Source organism: Bufo gargarizans, chromosome 11 (genome assembly GCF_014858855.1).
Source record: "Bufo gargarizans isolate SCDJY-AF-19 chromosome 11, ASM1485885v1, whole genome shotgun sequence".
Taxonomy (NCBI): Eukaryota; Metazoa; Chordata; class Amphibia; order Anura; family Bufonidae; genus Bufo; species Bufo gargarizans.
Window position 1 is genome coordinate 90,861,400 of NC_058090.1, and position 12,677 is coordinate 90,874,076.

The window sequence follows — 12,677 nt, forward strand, 5'->3', positions numbered from 1 at the left end:
CTCCACTTTCACCTCTCCCTGTGTTGCTCCCTAATTTCCAATAATAATCTGGTGATGATGAGACTTGTAGTTCCCTTGTCACTATTATAATGTTCTGCAGCAGCTGAGGTGTGTATTACTTGTTCACGTCTGTGCTGGTGACGTTCGCTGTTCTGCTGTCATAGGAGCAAATCAGCGAAAATCACTGCAGTTCCGGATCTGGCACTTCATGGACGACAACACCTGACGGATCCCGCTGACTATGATGAGATCTGTCAGGTTTCCATCTTCCAGGCTATAAAATTGTGTCCAGCATTTATGACCTGATCCACGAATGAGGCCCCAACACAGATGTGAACGAAGCTTTATATGTTCTGCAGCAGCTGAGGTATGCATTAGGAGGTTCTGACAGTTCATAAGGCAAGGGGGGATATGGTGGCACTGGTATACTATTATGCCAGCACCACCATAGGCCCACCCCCCCCATGAGCTGTGCCTGTGTGCTGCTTATAGTGGACAGTGCCCTCAGACAATGAATGGGGACAATCAAAAGTGTTTTTTTTTCCCGGTATTGAGACCCTATGACGGATCTCAATACCGGAAAATAGAAACGCAAGTGTGAAAGTAGCTCCTAATGTCTACACGGCTGCAACTGCTGGGGGTATGGCAGGGGAGAAGCCAGGGCAGGTGGTGGGATGGGCCAGTGGACGGAGTTAGTGGGGCCCCATTAAGATTCTTGCTATGGGGCCCAATGATTTCTATGTACGCCCCTGGTTAAGTCTGTTCCTTTATTTGTGTTTTCCTGTTGGCTTGATCCTAGGTGACCCTGACTCCCTCCGTATTAAGTGTAGGGAGCCGGTGGTAGTGTCCCTTCACTATTATAGGGTTTTCAGGTGTCACACAGTCTAGGTACGAGGGCATGCGATTTTCTATCATAAAGATCTTTGCATGGGCTGAGCAGTCAGGGAGAGCTCTAGGGCTTTTATAGGGCTCATCCTTATGTTCCTTAGTTTGGGATAAAGTCAGTCGGATCTTTGTGTCTTCTAGTTTTCTGCAACAACATCCGTGACATAACCACCTGCTGGTAGATACGTCTCTAATCCCATCTCCACATGACCTCGTTCAGACTAGCTAATGTGTTTTTTTCGTGGTTTCTTTTCTACAGACCCACTGTAGTGCTTTCTAATACTATTAATCAACATAATTCTCCCATATATCAGGCGGAAAAAAAATATATATATTTTTTCTTTGTATCAATTTATCCTAGTACCTCAAAGCGGGAATGTATCGATTCTTCTGATTCCAATGGTAATATTTTTACATCCCATTCTACGTTTAACCCTGTTGGCTGTAGCGTTCCCATATTATATATCCATTCTACCTCTTTTTTAATTATTTGCTTAACTGGATCTCCACCTCTCCATTTTTTCTGTACCCACTCGACCCCCGTAAACTTCAGGCCCGCTGGATTCTTTTGATGCACCCTCTTAAGGTGTGCAGAAACACTGTGGGACCTTTTTTAATATTCCTTATGTGTTCCCCTACTCTCACGTTCAACTTTTTGAGTGTTCTGCCCACGTATTGAAGTTTGCAGGGACACTCTATGACAAATATAACCCCCATACTCTCACAGAATACATTTCCTTTTATTTTTAATTCTTTTTTGTTTTCTGTTGCAACTATATTGTTACTGGTCCTATTCTTTTTATCCTCTTTGGACCTATTTTTGCATCCTGTGCAGAAACCGCACCGCTTGAACGTGCCTCTTTTTGGGTGGGGCTTCCCTTTCTTTAAACAGCTATGAACCACTTTATCCTTAATAATGGTAGGTGCTCGTCTGAAAAGGAGCTGGGGTTTAACTGGTATTAAGGGTCCCATTACTGGGTCATTCATTCTTTAGGATTCACCAATTCTTCCTGATAACATGTTTAATTTGGGGACAAATTGTGGAATATGTTGTGGAAAAGGCAATTTATACTTCTTTGGTTTTATTTTTAGTCTCTGTATTTCCTTGTCGTACACTATCTCTATTAGTCCTCAGTTCTTCTTCTTTATACCCCTTCTCTCTAAACTTTCCCAAAATAATCTCACTCTGTGTATCATAGTCCTTCACTTGGGAACAGTTTCTTCTCACCCTCTGAAATTGTCCCTTAGGTATGTTCTTTATCCAGGGGTCATAATGGCAGCTACTGACATCTACTGTATGTAGCCATTTCGGTCTGTGGGTTTGAAATAGGTTCTCGTGTGTATTGAGCCATCTATAACCATAATTTCCAAATCAAGGAAATTTACAGTTTTTTTGCTTATATATTCAGTGAATTTGATATTCTTGATAAACTCCTTGAGGGAAACCTCTTCCCCTCTCCAAATAAATAAGCAATCATCAATATACCTTTTCCAAATCATAAGGTTGCCATCCCCCTTCTCTCCCCTAAGTAGAGGGTCTATAAATTTATGCTCCCAGTATGCCATAAACAAATTAGCTAAATTTGGCGTGAATTTCACGCCCATTGCCGTACCGGTTTTTTGAAGATAAAAACATTCCCAATACCAGAAATAATTGTGGCTTAAGTAAACTCTGTCCATGCACAGGGTGCTGGATGTGATGCGAAGGAAGCACGCGTCACCGGCCCCTCATTACAGAATGCTTTTACCTACAGGTCTGCTCTATGTTGATTTCCTGTAAAGGGACATATGCTAACGTTTGCTGCTGGCTGAATTATATACTGGGGAGGAATGATGAATATGCTCGTTGCTGGTCGGTTCAGAGTCTGAGAAGATGGAAAATTAAGATCAAGTCGAACAGCCACCTGAAAAATCTGTAGTTTTTGTGCAAGCTTCAATCAAAGTTTTTTCAGCACAGACCAAAATATATATATATATACTTTTTACATGTTTTTTAGGAAGTCAGGACCTGTCTTCCTTTTTTGGGACTGCAGCTAAAGATCTAGCACAAGAGAATAACACCATTTCCTTTGATTTAAAGTATAGTTGCCAATATGTCTGCATAATTTTTATTTTTGGAGTGAATCAGGGGAAGACTGGGAACTTAAAGTGGCCCTGGAAAAAAATCCAAAAGTGGCCCCCATGTTGTTGCCGGATCCAAATTGACAGAAGTTGGTAAAACACAAGTAGGCATGGACAACAGAAGTACGCATGGCCAGCAATACTATAGTGCAGAAAAAAAATACCACCCCCGCAAAATCAAATACCAAAGTGCCCTTTTCGAAATATTTAACTCTTTAATTCTTTCAATCTTTCTTCATAACTAAGACCCTCCATGACCCTTATCAGTTTAGTCGCTCTCCTCTGTACTTTTTCCAGCTGCAGAGCATCCTTTCTATGGACTGGTTCCCAGAACTGAACTGCATATTCCAGATGAGGCCGCACCAACGCTTTGTAAAGCGATCATATTACATCCCTGCCCCGCAAGTCCATGCCTTGTTTAATGCATGACAATATCCTGGTGGCTTTAGAAGCAGCTGATTGACATTGTGCTGTTATTTAATCTACCATCTGCAAGGACACCCAAATCCTTCTCTATAAGTGACTCTCCCAGTGCTACATCACCTAGGACATATGAAGCACAGAGATTATAACTACCAAGATGCAAAACTTTTCATTTATCCCTTAAGAGTCCTTCAAACATTTTTCCCACAACAGAAGTTAAACTAACTGGTCTATAATTACCTGTGAAGGACCTAGACCTAGATCCTTTTTTGAATACGGGCACCACATTTGCCTTGCGTCAATCACTTGGCACTGTACCTGGAGTGATAAGTCATCCATGTACTTTATGTGATGACCATAATATGGGCAGAGGTGTATTACTGCCTAGGTGGGGCATTCAAGATCTTGCTAATAGACTAACCTCTATTCTACCTTCTAGATGCTAATCCTACCTCATCTTCAGGGGTAGACTGGCCATAGACCCTAAAGGACAACTTCCTGGTGGACTGATGCTTAGGGGGCCTGCCAGGTAAGTAATGATTTCACACTCCTCTCCTGAATCCAACTGTGTTGCCATCCTGAGGCAACTGAAGTAGAAGGATAGAACATGGCAGCTGGCACTGGCTCCACCAATTTGTGTGGGAAGTCTTCTGTCAATTTGGACCCAACCACAAATTTGGGCCACTTTTATTTTTTATTTTTCCAGGGCTCCTATAAATTCCCAGTCCACCTCTGATCATCTTGCAAAAATTTTGTCTTACTTGTGTCCGCGGGGGGAGTTATGAAAAGTTCCTTATTCTCGTCTTCATCATTCTTATGTTCCTCCGTTTCTATTAGCATCTGTTGATCTTGGTCATCTGTAAATAGCAGCAGATTTAGATCATTCATAACTGTCAATTTTTAGGAAAAATTCCAGCTGCACCTTAGACCATATTAGACTGTATTGTAGACTATGGTTGGTACTTGTAGTTTACTGCAACATTAACCCTTTCACCCCCCAGAGTTTTTGGGTTTTTTTTGGGCGTTTTCGTTTTGCGCTCCCTGCCTTCCTAGAGCCACACCTTTTATGTATCTGTTCACGCAGCCACACGAGGGCTTGATTTCTGCAGGACAAGTTGTACTTTACAACGCCACCATTTAATATTGCATATGATGTAGTGGGAAGCGGGGAAAAAATACCAAATGGGGTGAAATTGCAAAAAAAAAAAAAAAAGCAATTCCAATTGTATGGGGAATATATCTTGCTACTATGGGCGTTTTCGCACATCGCGACACACATGATGTGTATATATATATATTTTTTGTTCTTTTATTTTTATTTTGGGAAAAGGTGGATGATTTGAATTTTTATGTTTATTTATTTTTTACTTTATTTGATACTTTTTTTCTAGTTCCCATAGGGAACTATAACATGCAATCATTAGATTGCTATTCTCATAGACTCCAATGCACAAGCATTGGAGTCTATGAGAAAATTGCTAGTTTCCTATGGAGCCCGATTACAGGCAAGAGCTCCATAGGAAATACTATGCAGCAGCCTCCTGCCATTCACATTCCAATTACATCTTACATCCACCTATAAAATACAGTGAAAAATCTACAACGAACAACCCTCATGAGGAAGACCATGCTTCTTCAGGGGTAGACTGGCCATAGACCCTAAAGAAAACTTCCTGGTGGACTGATGCTTAGGGGGCCTGCCAAGTAAGTAAGGATTTCACACTCCCCTCCTGAATCCAACTGTGTTGCCATCCTGAGGCCACTGAAGTAGAAGGACAGAACATGGCAGCTGGCACTGGCCCCACCAATTTGTGTGGGAAGTCTTCTGCCAATTTGGACCCAACTACAAACTTGGGCCACTTTTATTTTTTATTTTTCCAGGACTACTTTAAATTCCCAGTCCACCTCTGATCATCTTGCAAAAATGTTGTCTTACTTGTGTCCGCGGGAGGAGTTATGAAAAGTTCCTCATTCTCGTCTTCATCGTTTTTATGTTCCTCCATTTCTATTAGCATCTGTTGATCTTGGTTGTCTGTAAATAGCAGCAGATTTAGATCATTCATAACTGTCAATATTTAGGAAAAATTCAAGCTGCACCTTAGACCATATTAGACTATATTGTAGACTATGGTTGGTACTTGTAGTTTACTGCAACATTAACCCTTTCACCCCCCAGAGTTTTATTTTTTTGGGGGCGTTTTCGTTTTGTGCTCCCTGCCTTCCCAGAGCCACACCTTTTATGTATCTGTTCACGCAGCCACATGAGGGCTTGATTTCTGCAGGACAAGTTGTACTTTGCAACGCCACCATTTAATATTGCATATGATGTAGTGGGAAGCGGGAAAAAAAAAATGGGGTGAAATTGCACAAAAAAAAATAAAAAATGCAATTCCACCACAGTTTTAAGTTTTTTTTTATTTATGACGTTTGATGTACGATAAAACTGACCAGTTACTTTTATTCTGCAGGTCAGTATGAATCTGGCAATACCTTATATGTATAGATTTTCTTGCGTTTTGATTACGAATGGGAAAAAAAGTGGGGAAAAAAATCAGTTTTATTTTTTTGTCGCCATATTTGACCCCTAAAACTTTTTTGTAATTATGTGTACGGAGCTGAATGGGGGCACATTTTTTGCAGGGCGATCTGAACTTTTCATTGATACCATTCTGGGGTGTGTATGACTTTTTGATCACTTTATTAAATTTTTTGTAGAAAAGGAAGCGACCAAAACTGCGAACCAGTCATTTGGATGCTTTTTTCCGTTTTGCTGTTTGCTGTATGGGGAATATATTTTTATACTATGGGCGTTTTTGCACACCCATGATGTGTATTATTTTTTTTTTTAGTTCTTTTATTTTTATTTTGGTAAAAGGTGGATGATTTGAATTTTTATGTTGTTTTACATTTTTTTAATTTTTAAAAACTTTTTTTTTTACACTTTTTTATAGTTCCCATAGGGAACTATAACATGCAATCATTAGATTACTATTCTCATAGACTCCAATGCTCTAGCATTGTAGTCTATGAGAAAATTGCAAGTTTCCTATGGAGCCCTATTACAGGCAAGGGCTCCATAGGAAATACTATGCAGCAGCCTCCTGTCATTCACAAAGACAGGGGCTGCTGCTCTACACACGCTCCTGCTCTTCCGATCGTCACACGGGGTAGCCGGAACACCACCGCAAGCGCTCGCTTCCGTTTTTCAGCTCTCTCGGATACCACGTCATCTAAGGGGTTAAATGTACGCGATCAGCATTACTGCTGGTTGCAGACATTAGCTGCAGGTGTCTTCTATAAGAAACAGGCGCCAGCCACGGTTATGGCACTTGCAGCGCTCAGGAGCGGGCGTCCTCTTTAAAGACCCGACCAGCGCTGTACTATTACGGCGCTGGTTGGGAAAGGGTTAAAATGATACCTGTCTTGGGGAAATCTATTCCGGCAATCATACGAAAAAGCTTTGGTGCACCTCAGCTCCTCAGCTTTCCAGTGCCGGCCATGCCCCTCAGTGCAGTGAAGACATTGCTTGGATGAAGAACCGTTTTAATTAGCAGGATCAACCCAATCCGGCAGTATTTCTGGCTTCATAGGGTTGACCCTGTTGAAAGAGGTTTCTTGCATTAAACATTTAATATAGAAGGGTGGTTGGGAAGTTTCTCAGCTGGACGAAACATTGGGTGGATTAGGAGGAGTAAGACATGACTTATATTACCTTAGTCCACCCCTCCCAGCAGTCCACCTACCACATTCACTATAACCAAAAAATAAAGGGCCGGGCCCCTCCTCCCTGGAGTGAGATTAACCCTTAAGTGCATCTATAGTAAACGGATGCCTGCACTAGTAGTTTTGGTGCCCATAGCTGCCAACGGTTTTGGAAAACATGATCTATCTGCTTGGTGCATCTTTGCTCGATTCTGTGTAACTACCGCCCCATCATCTTAATTAGAATGTTGTCTTACTTGAGTTTTGCATAACATTTAAATTGTGTTCATTTTCATTCAGATATTTCAGCTCATCATTTTTATCCGGGTCTTTCACTTTGCCTGGGAATAGAAAGTAAATTGCTTTAATCCAGAGAAGACCATTCGAATGGTTGAATAAATGACATACTCTTGAGCAGACATTCCAATTTCAAAAAAACATTCCCGATTTAATGTATATACCACGGGAGGTGTAGAGTGGGCTCAGGTACTGAGCCTGCTCCTTAGACTTCTGGTGGAATTTCAATCATAAATAATACATATGACCCCCTAAATCACAGACCTTCTAACATATCCCTGGTTTAATAACCCAATAAAGCATAGGAAACATGTGCCTGCATAGAAGCTGTGTACTCAAGACGACATGACATTTTTTAACCAAGCATAATAGTGAAGGTTCTACTTATATCTATTAAGAGAAAAACTGTAGGGTTCTTATGCCTGAGAAAAGTCTTTAAGATGCCCTTAAAGGAAAGCAGCCATCTGGTTTTACCAATTTAAACCAATGTATGGTTACGCGTAGGTCTTCAGCAGCATCTGATACCTGAGTAAAGGAAGTTAAAAAAAATCCTGTGCCATAAGCTCCTTAGCCTTCAAGTCTGCACCAGGCATATGTAAACTACTGACCTAGCCCTAAGACATCCCATGTTTATATGAATGATGTGGAAGAGGTCTCCTACAGTAAATCATCCAGGCCTTTCCAATGACTGATGAGGATGACATCCAACCTGGGGAGCACCCAGAAATTTTGCTTAGGGAGACCCCAAGTAGTGTGCCGCGCAAAATTGTAGGCCCTGTCTGTTATGATGAGCACCTCTTCCATATAATAGGGCACTCTCAGCAAACACCATACAGCTGAAATGAAATTGTTGAGGATGAAGGCAAGAGTCTCACCGTCATCCTACATACGCACACTGGATTTAGCATCTCAGACAATGGAGGCACATCACTAGGATATGCCCCCATTGTCTGATAGATGCGGGTGCAACCTCTGGGACCGGCACCTATCTCATGAACACAGTCAGCAAAGTGAAGGAGGATGCACCATGGCTTGGTTACTTCCGTCAGCCTCATAGAAGTGAATGGAAGTGGTGGCCGTACAAGAGCGGTGTGCTATGGGGATTTCAAAAATAGCCGAGCTAGTTGCTCGGCTATATTTAGCAAGCCTATTGGAACTGTTGGTGGTGGCCAGACCCAGGACTGCCAGGCCCAACGTTGCCGGCTTGGTTTTCAACTGCATTTACGAGATAGGTACATGTCCCAGAGATGGGACCCGCACCTATCAGACAATGAGGGCATATCCAAGCGATATGCCCCCAATGTTTGAGATGGGAATACCCCTTTAATACTCAGGGCCCCAACATAAAGCTTCTGTACTCAAACTATTCTTTTTTCCCTCCCCGTTACAGGAATCACCATCCAGTTCTGTTTCACAAATGGCCCACCACGCGGCTGACTCTGGCAGGAGCTGTTGCACCTTCACCACTTATCTCCTAGTCCAAAAGAGGGGTGGAGGAGGAGCTGCCTGATATTTAGGGTGTGTAGGTCGGGTTGTGAGGAGACTGGCTCTACACATCATACAGAGAGGGGACGGCCTGGAAGACCCATTTCTGGATCCTGCGCGAGGCCTGTCGCAGCCCCCGCCACACAGTGGCGGATTATAATTGGGGCGTTTGGGTCGGTAGCCCCGGGCCCGGCATCGCTGGGGGGCCCATCGACCCAAACTACGGCGGGGCACGGGAGCGCAGAGTTCCCTGCCCCGCCGCCGATCACCACCATAGGCTTCAGGCCTAGCAGGCCTGAAGCCTATGCGGTAGTAAAATCCTGGTGCAGGCGGGCGTGATGACGTCATCGCGCCGTGCCTGTGCCCGGACGCAGCACACTGACGTGTGTGCGCACGCCTGCACCATCTTCGAGTGAGCGCCAACTGGGACACAGGTAAGTATTAGCTTTTATTTTTTTATTGTTTTGTGTGTGCCAACTGCCGACTTTGGGGGACATTCTTGAAGGAACAGGGGGGGCAAACTACTACGTGGGGGCAAATTACTAGTATGGGGGAAATTAATACTGTGGGGGTAGTGTGGGAGACAATTAATACTGTAGGGGCAAATTACTACCATGGGGGGAATTAATACTGTGAGGGCAGTGTGGAGAAATTAATACTGTGGGGGGCTATTTACTTAATGGATGGCAGTGTGGGGGAAAATTATCTAATGGGGGGCAGTGTGGGGGGTTATTACTTGATGGGGCAGTGTGGGGGCAAATTACTTAATTATGGGGCAGTGTGGGGGCAAATTACTTAATGGATGGCAGTGTCGGGGCAAATCACTTAATGGATGGCAGTGTGGGAGCAAATAACTTAATGGATTGCAGTGTGGGGGGCAAATTACTTAATGGATGTTAGTGTGGGGGCAAATTACTTAATGGATGACAGTGTCAGGTAAAATGATCTAATGGGGGGCAGTGTGTGGGGTTATTACTTGATGGGGCAGTGTGGGCAGCAAATTACTTTCTGGGTGAAATTACTACATGGGAGGCAGTGTGGGGGAAATTACTGTATGGAGCAGTGTGGGGGAACTTACTATATGGGGGAAATTACTATATGGGGCAGTGTGGGGGAAATTACTATTTGGGGGCAGTGTGGAAGAAATTATTATATGGGGGCAGTGTGGGGGAAATTACTATATGGGGCAGTGTGGGGGAAATTACTATTTGGGGGCAGTGTGGAAGAAATTATTATATGGGGGCAGTGTGGGGGAAATTACTATTTGGGGCAGTGTGGGGGAAATTACTATATGGGAGGCAGTGTGGAAGAAATTACTGTATGGAGCAGTGTGGGGGAATTTACTATATGGGGGCAGTGTGGGAGAAATTACTATATGGGGGCAGTGTGGGGGAAATTACTATTTGGGGGCAGTGTGGGGGAAATTACTATTTGGGGGCAGTGTGGGGGAAATTACTATTTGGGGGCAGTGTGGGGGAAATTACTATTTGGGGGCAGTGTGGGGGAAATTACTATTTGGGGGGCAGTGTGGGGGAAATTACTATTTGGGGGGCAGTGTGGGGGAAATTACTATTTGGGGGGGGCAGTGTGGGGGAAATTATTATATGGGCAGTGTGGGGGAAATTACTATTTGGGGGGGCAGTGTGGGGGAAATTATTATATGGGGGCAGTGTGGGGGAAATTATTATATGGGGGCAGTGTGGGGAAATTATTATATGGGGGCAGTGTGGGGGAAATTACTATATGGGCCAGTGTGGGGGAAATTACTATATGGGCCAGTGTGGGGGAAATTACTATATGGGCCAGTGTGGGGGAAATTACTATATGGGCCAGTGTGGGGGAAATTACTATATGGGGCAGTGTGGGGGAAATTACTATATGGATCAGTGTGGGGGAATTACTGTGTGGGGGCAGTGTTGGGGAATTACTGTGTGGGGGCAGTGTGGGGGAAATTACTATATGGATCAGTGTGGGGGAATTACTGTATGGGGGCAGTGTGGAAGAAATTACTATATGGGCCAGTGTGGGGGAAATTACTATATGGGCCAGTGTGGGGGAAATTACTATATGGGCCAGTGTGGGGGAAATTACTATATGGGCCAGTGTGGGGGAATTACTGGGCAGTGTGGGGGAAATTACTATATGGATCAGTGTGGGGGAATTACTGTGTGGGGGCAGTGTTGGGGAATTACTGTGTGGGGGCAGTGGGGGGGAAATTACTATATGGGGGTAGTGTGGGGGCCTTTCTATTAGGGGACATTATTTTTGGGGACACTATACAGGTATTATTACCTGGAACACAATATAGGGTGTTATTATTACTGGGGGTCTCTAGGGGACATTATAATTGCTGTAGACACTATAGGGACCTTTGGGGTAATTTATCAAACTGGTGTAAAGTATAACTGGGTTAGTTACCCATAGCAGCCAATCAGATTCCAGCTTTCATTTTTCACAGCTACTTTGGAAAATTAAAGGTGGAATCTGATTGGTTGCTGTGGGCACCTAAGCCAGTTGTAATTTACACCAGTTTGATAAATGACCCCAATTATGAGAACTCTAATGTGTCTGTGTAACTAACTCTGTAGAGACGAGATGCGGCTGAAAGAATTTGTCATGGTGGTCTTGGTCAAACGGAGGAGAAGATGAAAGAGAAGATCTACATGACAGGAGATGTCACTGGATGTAACAGGTATGTGGTGCTGTATTCTCCTATATATAGAGCTAACTCACTACTGTGACCTGCGTCTCATCTTCTCCTCCAAGTCTTTTTTTATCATAATCGTATGTATTTTAAATTTGGCAACTAAAATTTGTATTTGTCACCTGCAGTCCTATGTAACAGCCTAGATAACAGTGATTACTTTCTGTGTACAGATAATGTAGTAGATGTTCCATGCAGTCCTATGTAACACCCCACATAACACAATAGTTCACTGTGTTATGTGGGTGGTTACATAGGACTGCAGGTAACATCTATGACATCTGTACACAGAGAGTTATGAGATGGTGGGGGTCTGACTCCTGGCACCCCCGCCAATCAGCTGTTTGAGGAGACCGCGATGTCCCAGTGAGCGTCGCAGCCTCTTTGCTCGTTACCAAGCACAGCGCTGTCCATTTGATAGCATTGTGCTTGGTATTGCAGCTCAGCCCAAGATGGGACAGATCTGCACCTAGACCATGTGAACGATGTCATATTGCCTAGGAAGAGACGTTGGCGCTTACGAAGCACCGCAGCCTCTTCATATAGAAAAAAAAACTAAAACTAAAATGGAGGGGGGGGGGGCCCGAATTGGGTAGACAGCCCGGGCCTCTCATGCAATTAATCCGCCCCTGCCGCCACACTGCGCTGACAGTGTTAAAAGCACAGCGGTGCACCTAGCCTTTCTGCTGCCTGAGGAAAAAATTGAACCGGGGCCCCCTCCCCCCACCAATTCCTATGCCAAATTCTCAACCTTAGGGCTCGTTCACACGAACGTATTTTGCGCTCCCTATACGGGCCGTATTCTGCGTTCCGCATGCGGTCCGAATACAGAACCATTCATTTCAATGGGTCCGCAAAAGATGCAGACAGCACTCTGTGTGCTGTCCGCATCCGTTGCTCCGTTCCATGGCCCCGCAAGAATTCTGAGTCCTGTCTTATTCTTGTCCGTTTTGCGGACAAGAATAGGCATTTCTATAATGGGCCTCCTGTTCCGTTCTGCAAATTGCGGAAGGCACACGAGCGGCATCTGTTTTTTGCGGATCCGCAATTTGAGGACCGC

The 12,677-nt window shown here is 44.0% G+C and overlaps 1 protein-coding gene across 6 annotated transcripts in view; it reads right to left on the reverse strand.

Annotated features, from left to right (window-relative positions):
• Nucleotides 1-12,677, reverse strand: part of LOC122921926 — a 69,771-nt gene that overhangs the window by 16,262 nt on the left and 40,832 nt on the right. For 4 of the 6 annotated variants that reach the window (XM_044272259.1, XM_044272258.1, XM_044272257.1 and 1 more), the window contains 3 exons: nt 7,389-7,472; nt 5,366-5,461; nt 4,191-4,286 (listed from right to left, as the gene is read on the reverse strand). In XM_044272259.1, coding sequence (XP_044128194.1) covers nt 4,191-4,286; nt 5,366-5,461; nt 7,389-7,472 — 276 coding nt within the window. The remainder of the gene's footprint in view (nt 1-4,190; nt 4,287-5,365; nt 5,462-7,388; nt 7,473-12,677) is intronic. The other 2 variants (XM_044272261.1, XM_044272260.1) reach the window with 2 other exon arrangements.